The sequence below is a fragment of the Pelmatolapia mariae genome, linkage group LG16_19 (genome assembly GCF_036321145.2).
Source record: "Pelmatolapia mariae isolate MD_Pm_ZW linkage group LG16_19, Pm_UMD_F_2, whole genome shotgun sequence".
Classification (NCBI taxonomy): Eukaryota; Metazoa; Chordata; class Actinopteri; order Cichliformes; family Cichlidae; genus Pelmatolapia; species Pelmatolapia mariae.
Window position 1 is genome coordinate 13441821 of NC_086241.1, and position 18446 is coordinate 13460266.

Genomic DNA, 18446 nt, shown 5'->3' on the forward strand with positions numbered 1-18446 from the left:
GCTGTGAGACATTGAATATTCTTCAGGATTAAGCTGAATTGTCATGACAGTAGTACATAATCAATTAAATCAAATCTGTTTCATAATCTTGTTTAATGTTTTTTGGGTTTTTTTTTAATCTGAAGCCAACAATAAGTGTACAGTATGATAGCTTAAATTGGGTTTGATAAGTGGTTTGATAACAATCATGTAGACATGTGGAAAGTAAAGCAGTTTCACTCTCTGCAGCGTGAATGTATCTCAATTCATGTGGGCCAAGCTGGGGCTCAGATTGGTAATGCATGCTGGGAACTGTACTGCCTGGAACATGGGATCCAGCCAGACGGACAGATGCCCTCTGACAAAATTGTCGGAGGAGGCGATGACTCCTTCAGCACATTCTTCAGTGAGACACGAGCAGGAAAGCACGTTCCCAGAGCAATCTATGTTGACCTGGAACCAACTGTCATAGGTCAGCACCAGTATTATTTGATATTTTACATAGGCTGGATAGTTTTTAATGTTCTATATTGATGTTTTTAAACAGAGCTATATATTTTTTTACTGTTTTTTGCATTTCTATTTGTAGAATTTCAATTCATTAAACAACACCATTGTATTCTTATTCCTTGAAAAGGTTTCTTGTACCAGAGTAGAAACAGTAAATGTTTTGATTTCTCATCCAGTAAATATCTATCAATGTTTTGTTGTACAGATGAGGTGCGTGCAGGAACCTACCGTCAGCTTTTCCACCCTGAGCAGCTGATTACAGGAAAGGAGGACGCTGCCAACAACTATGCCCGTGGCCACTACACCATCGGCAAAGAGATCATAGATTTGGTCCTGGACAGGACACGTAAACTGGTGAGACTCTGTGACAGTGTCAAAGCTATATATTTGGAGTAAATTAAACATTTTGCTCAACTAAATTACTTAAGGGTTTTAATAATAATGAACTAATACATTTTCAGGCTGATCAGTGCACTGGCCTGCAGGGATTTCTCATCTTCCACTCTTTTGGTGGAGGCACTGGCTCTGGTTTCACCTCCCTGCTGATGGAGAGGCTCTCTGTTGATTATGGGAAAAAATCAAAGCTCGAATTTGCTGTTTACCCAGCCCCCCAGGTTTCCACAGCAGTGGTGGAGCCGTACAACTCCATCCTGACCACCCACACCACCCTGGAGCACTCTGACTGTGCCTTCATGGTGGACAATGAGGCCATCTATGACATCTGCCGCAGAAACCTTGACATTGAAAGACCCACCTACACCAACCTTAACAGGCTGATTGGCCAGATTGTGTCCTCAATTACAGCCTCACTTCGTTTTGATGGAGCCCTGAATGTTGACCTGACAGAGTTCCAGACCAACTTGGTGCCTTACCCCCGTATCCACTTCCCTCTAGCCACCTATGCTCCTGTCATCTCCGCTGAGAAAGCCTACCATGAGCAGCTGTCTGTAGCTGACATCACCAATGCCTGCTTCGAACCAGCTAATCAAATGGTGAAGTGTGATCCTCGTCATGGTAAATACATGGCCTGCTGTCTGCTGTATCGTGGTGATGTGGTGCCCAAAGATGTCAACTCTGCTATCGCAGCCATCAAGACCAAACGCACCATCCAGTTTGTGGACTGGTGCCCCACTGGCTTCAAGGTGGGTATCAACTACCAGCCTCCAACTGTGGTTCCTGGTGGAGACCTGGCCAAGGTGCAGAGGGCCGTGTGTATGCTGAGCAACACCACAGCCATCGCTGAGGCCTGGGCCCGACTGGACCACAAGTTTGACCTGATGTACGCCAAGAGAGCCTTTGTTCACTGGTATGTTGGGGAGGGCATGGAGGAAGGAGAGTTCTCAGAGGCCAGAGAAGATATGGCTGCTCTGGAGAAGGATTATGAAGAGGTGGGTGCTGACTATGTGGGGGAGGATGAAGAGGGAGAAGAATACTGATTTTTTATCCAGAGTAAATTTATTTTTCCTGGTTTTCAAAATGTGGCTTTTTGCTTTTTTTGTAGTGAAAATAAATGTATCAGAAATATGACTACACTAACAATGTTACAACTTGTGTGAGCAAATTGTGAACAATTTTAATAATCCATATTTCACAATAACAGACCAAAATAACATTGTATCTTTCACTGTGTGCTTAGTACCATGGCAAATTTGCAAACCAAATCTAAAACCTTAGTTGAACATTCTAAAAATGTAAACATTTCAAAAACATTTTACATTTTTACATCTCTCTTATCACAGTGCCATTTAAAAAAAGTGTTTATATTCATAGCAAAAGAGAATAATGTGCTTTTGGTGTTTTAAGATAGTTTCTTTCTCTGGTTTCTGCCTGCTTTAACCACGCGCTCTCTCTCTCTCTCTCTCTCTCTTTTGCACCTCCCCCCACTATCCTCTCCCATGAGGAATGCAAGTTATGAAAGGGCTCCTATGTCAGTTTCTATATACCATTCAGCTGTGACTCTGAGAATGAAAGCAAGAGAAAATAACCGACGGACTCTGGCTGGTGTTGCTTGTGTAGCTCATACTCAGACCATAGCCTGCAGCAACAATAGAATCCCAGTTCAGTTTTGTATGAATCACTGCACTATGATTCAAACAGAGTGGCTGAAATGCTGCATTAAAAACTGAGCTCCACATTTCTTGGAAACTCTCTTTTTTAATCTTTTCACAACCTGTGATACATTATTGTAATTACCACGCTGAAGTTTCTTTGTGTTCCATATTATTTCATTTGATGAACTTTGGATTATCTTACTTGATTGTTTGTATGAATGTTTACTTCTCATCACTTTTTTTTAACCATTAAAGCATTTTTCTTTTACATATAATAACCCAAATAAACATGTCAGTCCTTCCATTTTTCTAGAGTAATCTCGCATGATTATTTATTTAGTGGTTCAACACAGACAAGTCTTAGTGTGTGTGTGGGTGCAGATGACTGCATAAAGTAGCATTATCAATCTCCTTGCCTACTGATTTTGTTATAGTATATGTATGTTGAGAAATGTGTGGGGGTGGAGTATTTGCATGCTGCAATATAAACAGCTCATTTAAGTTATGTGTTAAAAAAATCTAACTCTGAAACTCTAAATGGTGCCATTGCAAACAGACACAAGCACACTGAGAAAAAGAAATAGGTGGGAAATTGTTAAAAAAAAAAAAAAGGAAAAAAAAGACTGTAGGCAGGCTGATGATGGTGTCTGAAGGGGAGCTGTTGAGGGAAGCTTTTCTGGCTTAGATGAGTGGACAGATCCAGAGAAAAGAGATATGAGTTAGAACAAAACAAAGAAGTCACTAGTGAAGAAAGCTAAACTAAACCAGAACAAAATATGTGGGATACTATCTCTAGTAGAAAGCTCTGACAGGGAATGACTCTTATAGATGGTCATCAGACAGACTGCTGGTTAGTGGGCTGATGGGATCAAAGGTGTGCACAATGATTACAGAGGATCTGGGAAACGTAACGAGCCACACCTGCTACACACACACACAGACAAAGACGTGACATGTAGAGAAAACAAACGGGGGAAAAGGAAAGAGAACACAGGAAAGTCAGAAGGGAAGTGAGGTGTATATAACAGTAAGAAAAAAAATGTTTTTCATAATGATCTTATGTAGATAAATGTAAGGAGATATGCCATTAAAATAAGTATTAGGGACTTCCCTCTTTTTTCCCCCCTCTAACTGCTGTTCCCTCCCACAAATGAGCTATGCAGCTGCCTGCTGTGGTTTCCTGCCTGCCCCCTCCACATCCTTGTCTATATAAACTCTGAGTCTCCCTTTTTTCTGCACTTCTGCCTTGTGTCTGAATCCTCAACGTCGGTCGAAGGACAAGCAGACAAAATGGTGAGTAACTGTCTGGCTGATGACGTAGCCTTGAATTTTTCATTCTCTCTCCCCTCCTAATTCCCTTTGTTTCTGTTGCATGGATTAAATATCTAGGCTTTTTTAAATGCTTCAAATCTTCAGTGTTGTGTGGGAGTTTACTTAAAATCAGATTCTATTAAGTGATCATACTTTTGAGCTAAATTTATACAGAGCTTTTTTTTAGGGCTTGTCTGAGAATTCGGTGAGAACAATGCACTAGTGTACTTGCATTTGACTAAAAGAGAAGTCATTTCTGTACTCTTGGGAAATCTAGGTCAGATGAGACAATGAGTTGAACTGTTGTCCTTTTCAAACCTCCTTAATGCAGAGCTTTTAGTATAAAAAGAGAAAATATAAAGTCTTTAGTTCCTAAACAAGCACAGGATACTGTTTTCACAACTACAAAGTAGTGAGCAGGGTAATCGTGGCAGTGGGGGATGGATTAAAATGAACAGGGAAAAAGAGGAGTGGTCTGCCCTACAAGTGAGAGTTAGTTCGCTGCCATTTTGCAGCTGTTAAGAATTTTAGGGTTGAAGGATGTGGAGAGAAAGAGAGGGTGAGACAGTCATCCCTTCCCGTTACACAGCGCTATGGAGCCGGACAGGATAGGGGAGGGGAGACACAAAATGGGGAGGGATGAGGAAAGGGAGGAGATTCAGGATGAAGAGGTGGGGGTAACGTTTTCTTCTTGATGCATGACCTTCCTGTTTGCCATATACAGGATTGTGTGTTGCCTTTTTTCCCTCCCCCAAGTCATAAAACTATCTTTTAGGCAAATAAGGAGCTTGCAGTAATTAACTATATATCCTGCCCATTCAACTGAATGGTTGCATATAATGCTTGTATTATATGCACCACTGAAAGCTTAAACATTAGTGTTCTGATACACTATTCAGTAAGCAAGCTTTCTCTCCTTACTGAGGTATTTCCTTTTCACAAATTGAACATTGTCTTGTAAATTGATGGGGGGCACACTAAGGATCTCTAACAATATACACTCCTATGAGCCCCCCTGCCCCCCAACCCCCATTAGTACTCATTAAATAAGTGCCCCAGATATTGCTGTGCCTTTCAGCGGTCATAGCTAGTTCAAACTATGATAAATGGTGTCAGGCAGTATATGTGTACATAAACTTGCTTTGTCTAATTTTTTTTTCCCCTCCCCCAGCGTGAGTGTATTTCTATGCACGTTGGCCAAGCTGGAGCCCAGATGGGCAATGCATGCTGGGAGCTCTACTGCCTGGAACATGGGATCCAGCCAGATGGACAGATGCCCTCTGACAAAACTCTCGGGGGAGGAGATGACTCCTTCAACACCTTCTTCAGTGAGACGGGGGCAGGAAAGCATGTCCCCAGAGCAATCTTTGTTGACCTGGAACCAACTGTCATAGGTCAGTAATGTGCAAATAAACAAGTACTTGCAAATATTGTAATGGATAATCTGAAAACTGATAAGATGGAGGAGGGGGGGGGAACCCAGATGTTTGGGTTAAATTTCATTTTCTTGCAAATTGTCATTGTTTTTTTTTTTGTTTTTTGTTTGTTTGTTTTTTTGTGTTATTATTTCTAAATGGCACTGTCTGTGAAATAAAGGGACTCCTCTTAATTTGATGCAAGAATACAGGACACTAACTCGTGCACTCCTAACTTTTTTTTTCTTTTTTTTCTGTTTCTTGCAGATGAGGTACGTACAGGAACCTACCGTCAGCTTTTCCACCCTGAGCAGCTGATTACAGGAAAGGAGGACGCTGCCAACAACTATGCCCGTGGCCACTACACCATTGGCAAAGAGATCATAGATCTGGTCCTGGACAGGACACGTAAACTGGTGAGACTTTGTGACAGTGTCAAAGCTATATATTTGGAGTATGTCAAACATTTTGCTCAACTAAATTACTAAAGGGTTTTAATAATAATGAACTAATACATTTTCAGGCTGATCAGTGCACTGGCCTGCAGGGATTTCTCATCTTCCACTCTTTTGGTGGAGGCACTGGCTCTGGTTTCACCTCCCTGCTGATGGAGAGGCTCTCTGTTGATTATGGGAAAAAATCAAAGCTCGAATTTGCTGTTTACCCAGCCCCCCAGGTTTCCACAGCAGTGGTGGAGCCTTACAACTCCATCCTGACCACCCACACCACCCTGGAGCACTCTGACTGTGCCTTCATGGTGGACAATGAGGCCATCTATGACATCTGCCGCAGGAACCTTGACATTGAAAGACCCACCTACACCAACCTTAACAGGCTGATTGGCCAGATTGTGTCCTCAATTACAGCCTCACTTCGTTTTGATGGAGCCCTGAATGTTGACCTGACAGAGTTCCAGACCAACTTGGTGCCTTACCCCCGTATCCACTTCCCTCTAGCCACCTATGCCCCTGTCATCTCCGCTGAGAAAGCCTACCATGAGCAGCTGTCAGTAGCTGACATCACCAATGCCTGCTTCGAACCAGCTAATCAAATGGTGAAGTGTGATCCTCGTCATGGTAAATACATGGCCTGCTGTCTGCTGTATCGTGGTGATGTGGTGCCCAAAGATGTCAACTCTGCTATCGCAGCCATCAAGACCAAACGCACCATCCAGTTTGTGGACTGGTGCCCCACTGGCTTCAAGGTGGGTATCAACTACCAGCCTCCAACTGTGGTTCCTGGTGGAGACCTGGCCAAGGTGCAGAGGGCCGTGTGTATGCTGAGCAACACCACAGCCATCGCTGAGGCCTGGGCCCGACTGGACCACAAGTTTGACCTGATGTACGCCAAGAGAGCCTTTGTTCACTGGTATGTTGGGGAGGGCATGGAGGAAGGAGAGTTCTCAGAGGCCAGAGAAGATATGGCTGCTCTGGAGAAGGATTACGAAGAGGTGGGCACTGACAGCATGGGAGAGGAGGATGAAGAGGGAGAAGAGTACTGAAGAATCAAACATCATCACGCATTCCAAATGTTGTGAAAGTAACACATTCCCACCAAAATCCACACATGTGGTGATTCGTCAGTATTGTCAATAAAAGTTCTCCTAAACATGTCATGTGACGTTGTGGACATTCTTGATCTACTTAACCAGGCTATGTTAGTAACTGTATAACTTAAATGTGTAATACTGCAACAGCCGAGTACCTTTCTAGTTCAAATGCTAATAATTTATCTTCTGACCCAAAGGGTGAAGTTATCAATTAATCAATTATATATATTTATTTTTTAACAAGGTTCGGGATTTCAAATTGGAAGATCTTCCCCCCTTTTTTTTTTTTTTTTTTTTTTTTTTTTTTTAACCAGCATTGTGGTGAGAGGTAGTGTTAGCAAATCCAGAGACATCTGAAACACTATGTTTTGACACATAATTTATCATATACTTATTTTTAAACTTGATATACACAATCTTGTTTTGTTTTTTTGTCTCCCCCCATGTTTCTGGGCGGCTCCACTTCACTTTTAGAAAAGAAATTCCAGCCTCTGTGTTCAGTTTCCTGCTTTTCTTCACGCCAAGCTGAGTGACCAGTAGGCGTTTACGATTTACTCCTGGTTCCTGCACTTTTTCCTTAGGCCAGCAGGTGAAAACAAAGGGACACGGGTAAAAAGTCGAGGTTGGTGTAGGTGAAATTGTCTGGTCGCCCTTCAAGCTTTTATTCCCTCCGATCAACATAATGGTCTCATATTGGACCAAATTATTTTCCTGTGTAATTTATTCTCCTAAACCAACTGATTACGATGGTCCATCAAAAATAAATCAGATTAACAAATAACTTAAATTACAAAATCTAATTTATTAAACTATTTCAAATGCTAATATCAAGTCCTAAAAGTTTCATATATTTTTTCAATCTTATTTACAATATTCACTTAAAAAAATATCTAGATCTCTTTCTTTGACATCCCACCTGCAGTACCCATCTGCCCACGAGGAGGTGGTCTTCTACACTTTACTATTCATAACATGGCCTAGGAGGTTTGATTACACATCGCTGAGCAGTCCACATAACTGATATTACATGATGTCCTCATTGTGTGATCCAGACCAATGACTCTACCGATTAAACCGATGCTAAACTGGAAACCTAATTGTGATTACCTACCAATAAGAAAGTGCAGCGGGATGTCAGAATTACAACTTGACTGTAGTAAAATGCAGTACTCGTTTCACCGCTCCAGCTACACGGGAGCGACTGTAAGTTATTTATTAATATCTGCGATGATTGGGTGATCTATATTTGATTTAAAAAAATAGTTTCTAGGTTTTGGCATATGTTTATGTTTAGACGTTAAAGCATTATCACGGAGCAACAGGCGGGCGCTGAGGCATGCAGGGCGGGCCCGGTGACGTTTCCAAACACTGGCATTTTCTAGACGCTCTATTTTTTTCTATGCGCTCGCGGTGACGTAGCGCGTGGGGCTTAGAGGAGCCCTCGGGACAAACACAGCTGACTGCGCGCATGCTATCTCGGTGGGGACTTCAGCGCAGACCCTAACGCTAGGTTATAGTCATATTGGCTTGGTGGAAAATATTTGCGGTGAAGAAACAGGCCGAAAACAGGGGAGGTGCCTGTACGGCTGTCAACAAAGGAGAAGAAAAAGAGGGGGAGTGTAGTCCAGAAGGACCGCTATAACAACTAATTCATTGTCGCTCCAAACTGGTGGACAGACGGCTAAACTGCTCACTCATTAGGCCAAAACACTCCTAAGGTAGGTCCATTGCCGAGGTTAGGCGTAACAACTTGTGCCTATCCAAATAGGTGCTGCAATTTATGACAGATGTCCAACTTTACCATAAAAGGAGATGTGCTACCGAAATACCAAATGATGTTAATTGTGCCCTAATGTCAATACTCGAATAGCACAGCACCTGTGCCTCCAAGTTCATCTGTCCCTGTATTTAAGAGTCTATAAGGCCTGCAGTCATGTCAGCACTGCAGCAGTTGACAAATGCCTTGGCGCTAGAAATAACATAGTAATGAGGCTTGTATGAGTGCATGGCTCATGCTGAAGGGGCATAGAAAGTTAGATTTAGTTGTTTCACCTCAGTTCGGAAGTCCCCTTCAGCCCCGAAACGATTACAAATGAGACTGGCATCTCGGTTAGGGTGTCGTCTGTGGCTATTATAGAACTGCTGACTGTGCCAAGATCTTATTTGTTTTTTTAAAAAGATAACAGGCTTGATGCTTTCATGTGACCGTTCTGAAGCAGTTTATAACAGGTTAATTTATCATTGAGTGAAGTCTGCTGATTAGGTTTTTATTTACTCTTTCAAACTCAATATATTTGTTGGAAATTTCAAATTATAAAAGGACCTAAAGGAGTTTTTTTTAGACTAGTTAAGAGAATGTATTTGGCTTTAAAATCTCTACAGATTAAATTTTCTGTCCTTTTATGCATGCATCACATACAAGTTGCTAATTGTTTAGTTAAAAATTAAAACATTACTAACCATACTGCTTCCACACTAATTTCATATTCTAGCTTTAAAGTGCTGATTAAAAATACTTAACTAAAGTTAAAAAGCATTCTTAAAACTAATGTAGCTTTAAACTCAGTATAGTTCAACTCACGAGTCTTACAGTAATACAGCTATTGAACAGTTTGAGCAGCACTGTCTCAGTGAAATTATAATTTAAGTAAATTTAGGAGGATATTATTTTCCAGCTTCTAAATACATGTTTTAGAATCGTTTTACTGTTTCCAATAGATCCATTGAGCTCATATAACCTCCACTACAATGGTGATTAAGCATTATTTAAAATCTATTATTATTTTTGTTATTATTGTTATATTCTATCTATTCATTATTTAAAATCTACTTGGTTCCATAGATACAAAAGGTTTTTTTAGTCAAGAGGAGCATTTTTTAAAATGATGCAGAAGCTGTGCATCCACACACATTGGTGCTTTTAATTTTTGACCAAACGAAAACTTGTTTGTGTATTTTTCTTTCAGCGTGGTGTTTTGAGGAGTTACAGGAGGTGACATGGTGGACTACTATAGCATCTTGGGAGTGTCCAAAACAGCCACTCAGGATGACATCAAGAAAGCGTAAGTATCCTGGGACTATTTGAAGTGTTAGAAAATATAGTCATAAGTAAGTAAGTAAGTTCACTTGAGTAAAAAAATGCTGTTTGAAAACCTACTTTAGATAGCAAGGTTATGTAAGCACTGAAAAACTGAGGCCACTGCCAGTATGTGTTTTGTGTGTTTATTTTTTAAGAGTTTATGAACTTTAGACAACCTTTCATTTTAATTTCAGTCCAAAAAATTTGCTTTTCAGGGCAAAGATGCATTATCATATTATGTCACTAAATAAGCTCATATCTCATAGATAGAGGTGTTGTTTGTGTTTTCAGGTACCGGAAATTGGCCTTAAAGTGGCATCCTGACAAAAATCCAGACAACAAGGAGGAAGCAGAGAAAAAGTTCAAAGAAGTCGCTGAGGCCTATGAAGTCCTGTCTGACAGTAAGTCACCATAGATGACAACTGGTCTAATATGTACAAGGTATACTGTAGATGTGTATGTGTACAGATATTGATATCCGTGGGTAATTTTTTCCTTTTTGACAGAGAGCAAACGTGATGCATACGACAGATATGGAAATGACAGAATGCGACACACAGGTATATATATAAAAAAAATCAGTGATATTGTTGCATCCATTATACTAATCATTAGCAATCTTCTAATTGCTACAGTTTAAGAAAAAAAAGTGTGTTTTGGTAATTTTCTTACTACTACTACCTACCCTTCCTACTTGCTCCTTCTCCTTTACGTTTGTCCTAATTTTTCCTTTTCGCTCTCCTGACTGTGACATGTTGGTTTCTCAGGTTCCTCCAGCTCAGACTTTACAGAAATGCCAGGCTTCACCTTCACATTCCGCAGCCCAGATGAGGTGTTCAGAGAATTCTTTGGTGGACAGGATCCCTTTGCCAGCTTCTTCGGTAAGTCAAACATATATTGGGGTGGGGTTCATCTGTTATTAGTATTAGTTCAGGAACTAATACTAACATTTATTTATTCAGTCTAGACATAAAATAAAAAAATATGATAAGAGTAATTTGTCTAAGGTCTACTGTAACCGAACTAAATTAAATACTACAATATATTCCAAAGTTACAAATATAAGAAATAGCTTGAATATAGACAAGTAGCTCAATAATAAATATCCAGAATATTACAGAGATTAAATATAAATGGTCGACATTCTACTCTAAACTGTCAACTGTAAAACCTCTAAACTGCTATTTGTTATTTTCACTGCAAAATGGAGTAACTATTGCACTGTGTACTGTACATTAGAGCTGTACAGGCAGATAGCCACATGCAGGAATTGTTTCCTGCTTCGTTTAGTGGTGCATTTGGGTAATCTCAGTCTGTCACTGAACGCACTCCTTTGACTGGCCAGCACGTCATGGACTGGGTGGGAGGTATTGTCCATTACTGTTGTATTTTTATATACTTGCACGTCTTTGTCTCTCACTCAGATGACTTCTCCTCGTTTGGAAGCTCATCCTCTCGTCTCAGCCCGGGGCGATTCTTCTCTTTTCCATCAGGAGGAGGTAAAGAAGTAAATATTATAAGTAAACTGTTTACAGAGGATTGAAGAGGATTTTCCCATGTAGTTTTTCCTTTCAGTTTTACTTTACTGGTAATTAATGCAATTCTACTCAGTTAAACTTCTATTATAAGCGGTTTCTATCATCAGTGGTTGCCAGGACTGTCTCACAGAAAGAGGGTCTATAACTTTTTGTGTTTTATATCATCAACAAATGCCAGATTAATGATATTTGATATTGTTAATATCAAGAGTTTCACTTGTTAGTTTAAAAAATGCTTAAAAGAATTAATATCAGGAGATGGTTTAGATACATTAAAAACTAATATTGCTTTCCTCTCCTCTTTTTGATTGTTTGACTCTCTACAGTTGAATTCTCCTCTTTCTCCACTACCTTGGGTGGTCTGGATGGGATGGACAGCATGGGTGGAGGGATGGGCAACTTTAGATCAGTTTCTACTTCCACTCGCATCATAAATGGAAAACGCACCACCACCAAGAAGTATGCAATTCCTTCTCAATTCCTAATATGCAGCAAAGGAAGTACATATTCAAGTGTATTATCTTCAAAGCAAAACGTGAAAAATTAATTGAAGAATATATTAAATTTAGCACCAGTAAACAGTTTCACATTCCAGCGTTTTAAGAATTATCTTGATGTGACTGTGGTTGCTGAATAAGAGCAGTGCATATGTGCATATTTGAATTGTATTTGTCTCAATAGATTATCTCTAGAAGCAGATCATCATCTATTGTTTGGGAATACTTTAGATTTAGAACAAAGAACAAATCATATGCAAAGGGCACCATAAAGTTGTGTTGGCACTACAAAGCAACAAAACTAACGTGTACACCTACCTGAAAATGCAGCATTCACACTGCAGTATGAAAAATGCATGAAGACCCTGAAAGGCATTGTAGAGGTTGATGACATGTCTTGTCCAATATCAATTCAGAAATCCATAAAAGTGAGGCTGTACATCACATACAGCATATCGTTTAAGCCCACAAAGATGTAATGGAAATACCAACACAGTCTCATTTCATTTCTCTGTAGATCTGTGTTTTTCTAAAGGGGGAAAACTTGCACTGTATGCAAAATGCCAGAGGGTAAGCCTAATTAACAGGAACATAGTGCAATGTAAAGGTGAAAGCAGTTCCCTCGTTATTAGTTTATATTCTTCTTCTACTGAAATAAATCAAGGGGATAGTCTACAAAGGGGACTGTCTACAAAGGTTTGTAGACAAACCTTTGTAGACAGGTTTGTCTACAAACCTTTGTAGACAAAGGTTTGTAGACAGTCCAAAGCATAATTCTGAAAGCATTCTTATCTTTATGTGGCAGTGCATTCGTGCCACTAAAATGAAAGTGAGTAATCGTGGTAGATAATCATGATTTTAGTGTTAATCAAAATATTTTTTGGCTGTAATCTTGCAGCCCTAAGACTGAGTACGCACTTGCACAAACACAGAGGCACTAGAAATGATGGTGGCTTTTAAATAATTCCACTTATTTCTGTATTTGTCTTTCCTACAGGATAAAGGAGAATGGGCAGGAAAGAATAGAGATCGAGGAGGATGGTGTGTTGAAGAGTGTTCTAATTAATGGTGAGACAATGCTGACTGAATAAATGAATTGAGATAAAAAAAAAAAACCAAAAACTTATTCTGGTGCTTATTTGCTTTAACCTGAAAATACAAATTCAGTGTCACCTTTTTCTAATACAACCACAATTGTGTCAAAATGCAGTGCTGCATTTGCTTATTCAAAAGATTTCAATGCAAACATGGAAATGTGTTAAAAAACAGATGAGGTTTCAGTTTGTATTTAATCTATCTTATTAAATCTTATTTTTAATATTTTCTGTATTTTTAATTCAGGTTATTTTCAGTCAGTTCCCAGAGTAGGTTTGCTTTTTAAGTTTAGTTTAATTTTTAACAAGTTTTAGTTTTAGTTAAGTTTTTATGACTTTCAGTGTTAGTTTAATTGTATTTTATTGAGGACATGCACCAAAGGCAAAATTTAGGAAAATTAGTATAGATATTACAATAAAAACACTGAACTTTTTGAAAGAAGTTAACTCTTAGTCTTGTAGACATCCAAAGTCTCAATAAAAACATTCATCAGTGCTTCATCAGCTAAGTTATGATACCTAATTTTACAAGTTTAACAAATACTAAAACTAGGATATTTGCTTGATATTTTTCACAAAATAATTTCAGTTAGTTTTATTTTTTTTAAAGCCTTAATCATGTTTTTTTAGTCTGCGGAAATGTTTTTCACATAGTTTTAGTTATTGGTTTCGTTTGGTTAACTATATTAACCTTGGCTTTAGTTTTTTGTATTACCCCTTGACCTGAAGTTTTTGCTTGGTTATGTGTTTTTCTGTATGTCTAAGGTTTTTGCTTTGTGTTGATTGTGCAGTGAGACAGCTGTCTTGTTGTTTTTGTTTTGATTGAAGGTGTGGAAGATGAAATGGCCCTTGCTCTGGAGCTGAGCCGACGAGAGGAGCAGGCCACTCCGAAGCCACGACTCCAGAACAAAACCGCTGAGTCAGACAGATCCCGCCTGAGCCCTTACACTTCACCCACGCATCGTTCATTTAGCTCGGCCCCATTCTACCACTACGGGGTTGCGGGAGGCAGTGAGGATGATGAGGAAGATGAAGACCTACAGATGGCTTTGGCATGCAGCCTGTCAGAAATGGAAGCCCAGCAGAGAGCTGCTGCTAACGACTACATATCAGGTGCTCGGGGTGGGGGCAGAGCTGTCAGTGACAAAACTAGGGGCCGTTTAGATGGCGGGATTGCTAAGGCAAAACATTTGAATGTACAGAGCAGAGAAGAGATTGTTGCAGGGCAGAAATGTAAAGAGATGAAATTGGGTTCAGTGGCTGGAGATGGGTGCAAAAGTGTGGCAAAGGGTACGGTGGAGCCAGGCTTCTCTCCTGAGTCATCCACAACTGCCAGCACTACACCCCTAAGCCAGTGCAGTGAGGATAAGTTTAAACCTGTGATAAAAAGTGATTGCAGCGTGAAAAAGAAAAAGAAGTGTGGGTGTGTTGTCTCCTAATGATGTGTTTTTGTAGGTTTACTTTCTTTGGGTTGCCTTATTATACTGACCTCAGTGTTTTGCCTTCAGCCAGCTCTAATGTAATGTGAATTGAGCAGATCTTTATTTGAGACAGTGCCTATACTGATGACAAGGCTTCACATTCCTCCAAAGGAACACACTAAAGATAAGATTTGTGGTTACGTTTCTACATTATCACAGGCATTTAAATTGTTTTTGCAGTTGGGTGCAAGCCGGTGCGGAGGATTGCTTGTGAACGCGAATTTGCCACATATTTGCATCGACTGATGAATTGCAATTAAGTGATGATTTAGATCTGTTGTATATATGGCCGCAATTGGGTCTTTTGTGAGGACCAGTTTAAGTAACTCTAAAACAAAGCTTGAAAGGCCTTTTAGAATTTAAGGTTTGAGTTTAGGTTTAAAGCCAAACCTGGAGTTAGGAATATATTTGGGAATTTTGAGGTTTGTGTAAGTTTTTTCAGAATACATTATGTCAGTGAAGGTCTAAAATTGAGTGTGTGCGGTGGTGTTTGTGTGTGCATGTCATTCTGTGTAGGTCTTTGTGTGTTTGAGTCAGCTGAGACCTTGCCATAGAATTAGATCAGACTCTCTTGCAGTGGGAATGTTGCACAACTGTGCCACACGAAAATCAAAGGTAGCCCACAGAACTTTTTGTGGTTTATTTCCAGGTTGCCACATAACCTACTTTTGACTGAAGACCAGTGTTTCTCAGTCAGCTAGTTATAATGTCCAGAATATGTATGAAGCAATAAGTAGTTAGGTGAAGCACATGCTCACACACTTTGACTATCTTGTTGTTGGAAAGTTGAAGTAGGGAGGAGCTTGTGTATTATTAAATCCAAGTTTATCATATGTTGGTCCTGCACTTTTACCCAAATAGCATTAAAATTGTAATCAGATTTTAGATTATAGTTTGGGGAAAGCACTTTATTAAGTTAAAGGACAAATCACAGTATTGTGACTGAAACAGCTACAAATAATGATTGTTAAGTCTTTGTACATGTACATGTTACATTATCGATGCAAACGTGCCAAGCTTTATAAACAAATTAAAAAGATAAATCAGTATTTGGATTCTCCTTGGTCCTCCTGCAGTAGATGTGACTGAGAGTGTTGTCAAGTGATTGGAGGAGGAAGAAAGTGACAATGATTGTGACGGCAGTGTGTTACCTGTCCTGGATTTTTAAAAGTTTTGTATTATTGCATCCGGTTACAGGATGTACAATAGCTAAATGATCAAAGAACATTTGTTTACATGCTCCCTGAGCGAAATATTAAACCTCAGCCAACTCCAGATGAGCTCCCTTGTGTGCAAAATTACAAACACTGTACTTTAGGGGTGACTTGATGACTTTCCTTCCTGAACTGCTTCCCAGCTTTCAGGCTTAAATATTTTTTTAAAAAAGCTCCCCCAAAAAACTGTTGATTAAATTATATGTCTTAATAATTAACGAAAGTAGACAAAAGTAAATAGGAATAAACTGACTAGTTAAATTTCAGTTAGACAATCAGTCAGCTGCTACTAAAGTTGGGTTTAATGTGAATGGTAACTGAAATAGTTTATCCAGCTCATGTCCCGCAAATATTGATTTTGTTGGGCTGCATGTTTGTGTCTGTGAGACAGTCACAGGATGGAGTCACTGAAGATAGTTAGTGTTGGAGCTCATGGATAAAACTCAAATATGCCTTTTTCGTAGATCTCAAGTAACATGAAGATACTGCCAATGTTTTAAGTGCGACACTAAGAAATGTTTTAAATGTGGTTGTTGCTGCAGGGCAAAGCTGGAAGCAAAAGAAAATCATGCTGGTGCCAAATCATGCAGATGTTAAAATAATTACTGCTGCCAGTGTTATGTTGTAATATGCATTAAAAAAAGACACATGCCTGTCTCAGTGAGTTTCTAATTACAGGCAGTGTCCCTTTGCCCTGGTGTGTTTTATGCTTTATGTTTGTAATTTATATTGACACATATTTTTCACGAGTGCCTCATTTATCATAGATTGCATGAGTTTTGTTTTCACTTGAAAGTATAGCTGTCAGCACTGGCGAAGACTAAAAGTGAAATAGGCAAATGAAAACTTTAATAAATATATCAGCCTGTATTAATTGTTACTGATTACTCACATGTTGATGTTCTTTTTATTTTCACATTGTTAAAAAGGAATTAACGAATAAAGATTGTGCCACAAGATAATTTGGAATATTTTATTTTTTTAGAATATGGCAGCCACGTATTTTCCACTAATTTACACTAAATTCATGCTAGTGCAAAATGATGATACAGTATGATAACTGTTTAATAATTATATAGTCATGGAAATCTGAAAGATTATTTTCAGTTCTCAGGACCCTTAAACATTATAATACAACAGAATCATGCATTAAAAACTACTTCCTGCTTTTACTGATTTGGAAACTGCACATGTATGTGGGTTAACTGTTTCTGTGTGTCTTGATTAAGTTCAGATCAGGAGCTTATATTTTCAGTATAGCCCTTATTATGCGAGTGGCATAATGCACCATTTGTGATAAGATATGTAAGGGCAAGGTCATCATTAGTCATTGTGTTTTAAACTAAAACAGTAATTAAGTCCCATAGACTGTTGTGTGTTTTTATTTTATTGTATTTATAATTTAGTTTATCTGCCCTTATGACTTCCTCGGATCAGGTTATTCAGTCTTGTTGGCGTTAATGTTTAAATGTGATGGATCACATACACATTACTTTTCATCTGTTATGTAGCAAACACATCTAGTATCATATTGTTGGGACATAAGTTTGAATACTTGTTCGTTTCTCTTACGATTCATGCTTCCTGTTTCAGACTCAGACTTCGAGGCCTTCACAACCTAACCTGATTGGCTCACGCTGCTCTGTGCCCTTGCCCTGCCCTGAGGTAAAGAACCAGTGTGAATCTAAGGCTCCCATTCTTTCTCCTGCCCCCTAAACTCCATGTAGATGAGATCAGATGATGCCTACTTGCATATCTGATTAAGTATAACCTGTCCTTGTACATCTATTCTTACAGGTCAAAGATTATATCCCACGATGCACTTTTCTATCTCTGCCCACCATGGCTCCTACCTGCTGAATGACACTTATAAGATATATGTATTTAATATGTATGTGTCTCTGAGTGCATGTGTGTACGTAGCTCATTGTGGAACAAAAGACTGAAAACTCTACGGAGGTACAGTAGTTATAATCATCTCTTCATCAAATGATCATGTTTCTAATAAATATGAAAACTGCACAAAGCAAAAAGAAAGTTCTTGTAAAACACATGAAGCAGAGAAAATGAAGATTTTCCTGCTGATTTTTTTTTCACAGTTTGTGGTAGCGTCTTTGTGACAAGATTAAGGCTGTCTAACATTTAAGATAAAACCATAAAGTTGAGGTAAAAAATTGTAATACGTTTATCTTTAACTGTTTTGGAGAGTTAAAAAGCAAATGTGTGAAGCATTGATAAAATGCTGTGTCTCTTCGTGTTTGTTGTTATAAGATAAAAAAAAACCTTTAACCCATAGAAGATATATAAAATTTAGATGTAGCTTAGGGCCAAAAAAGTGAAGTGCAACACAACCTGCATTCTTTATAATTGCCAGGAGGGAGTGACACCTCTGGTTTAATAGAAAAATGTCCAATTGTATTGATGTCTTTGAGAAAATGACCATACTGCTCCTATAATTTGCGACCATAGTAAGACCTTTTCTGATGATCTGAATTGCTAGTTTCAAGTGTTAATGTTCATTTTGTAGATTATGGTGTCTGTTGATGTTAAAAAAGGGATAAAGCAGGCTGCTATACTGTAGGGTGGTAGGGTGGGCCCTTGGTTTCTCACTCAGATCACTCTAGCTCATCACATCTTGTTTCCAAAAGCCAAGTTAGTGAGTCAAGATGCTCAAGGCTTCATTATGGTACTTGATAATGGATTATATCACAGTGGCTATCTTGCAGTC

General features: G+C 39.1%; 3 protein-coding genes across 3 annotated transcripts; all 3 read left to right on the plus strand.

Moving 5' to 3' along the window:
• The first annotated feature begins 315 nt into the window (after window positions 1-315).
• LOC134644184 (tubulin alpha chain-like) lies at window positions 316-1925 on the plus strand. Its single transcript, XM_063496948.1, has 3 exons — window positions 316-451; window positions 695-843; window positions 951-1925. The coding sequence occupies exons 1-3, from the start codon at window positions 331-333 to the stop codon at window positions 1923-1925; spliced, it is 1245 nt and encodes a 414-aa protein (XP_063353018.1). The 5' UTR covers window positions 316-330.
• Window positions 1926-3703: 1778 nt separating this feature from the next.
• On the plus strand, window positions 3704-6879 carry LOC134646198 (tubulin alpha chain). The gene is made up of 4 exons (XM_063499977.1): window positions 3704-3833; window positions 5023-5245; window positions 5534-5682; window positions 5790-6879. The coding sequence occupies exons 1-4, from the start codon at window positions 3831-3833 to the stop codon at window positions 6765-6767; spliced, it is 1353 nt and encodes a 450-aa protein (XP_063356047.1). The 5' UTR covers window positions 3704-3830; the 3' UTR covers window positions 6768-6879.
• Window positions 6880-8229: 1350 nt separating this feature from the next.
• On the plus strand, window positions 8230-18389 carry dnajb2 (DnaJ heat shock protein family (Hsp40) member B2). Its single transcript, XM_063496638.1, has 11 exons — window positions 8230-8533; window positions 9782-9877; window positions 10186-10295; window positions 10401-10454; window positions 10662-10775; window positions 11319-11393; window positions 11759-11891; window positions 12927-12997; window positions 13852-14136; window positions 17312-17383; window positions 17516-18389. The coding sequence occupies exons 2-10, from the start codon at window positions 9813-9815 to the stop codon at window positions 17338-17340; spliced, it is 936 nt and encodes a 311-aa protein (XP_063352708.1). The 5' UTR covers window positions 8230-8533; window positions 9782-9812; the 3' UTR covers window positions 17341-17383; window positions 17516-18389.
• Window positions 18390-18446: the final 57 nt, after the last annotated feature.

Coding starts and splice junctions, on each gene's coding strand:
- LOC134646198 (XM_063499977.1), top strand. Junction 5,246..5,533: donor CCTGGAACCAACTGTCATAG/GTCAGTAATGTG, acceptor TGTTTCTTGCAG/ATGAGGTACGTACAGGAACC. Junction 5,683..5,789: donor TGGACAGGACACGTAAACTG/GTGAGACTTTGT, acceptor ATACATTTTCAG/GCTGATCAGTGCACTGGCCT.
- LOC134644184 (XM_063496948.1), top strand. CDS start 331: ATGCCCTCTGACAAAATTGTCGGAGGAGGCGATGACTCCTTCAGCACA. Junction 452..694: donor CCTGGAACCAACTGTCATAG/GTCAGCACCAGT, acceptor TTTGTTGTACAG/ATGAGGTGCGTGCAGGAACC. Junction 844..950: donor TGGACAGGACACGTAAACTG/GTGAGACTCTGT, acceptor ATACATTTTCAG/GCTGATCAGTGCACTGGCCT.
- dnajb2 (XM_063496638.1), top strand. CDS start 9,813: ATGGTGGACTACTATAGCATCTTGGGAGTGTCCAAAACAGCCACTCAG. Junction 10,455..10,661: donor TGACAGAATGCGACACACAG/GTATATATATAA, acceptor TTGGTTTCTCAG/GTTCCTCCAGCTCAGACTTT. Junction 11,892..12,926: donor AAACGCACCACCACCAAGAA/GTATGCAATTCC, acceptor TCTTTCCTACAG/GATAAAGGAGAATGGGCAGG.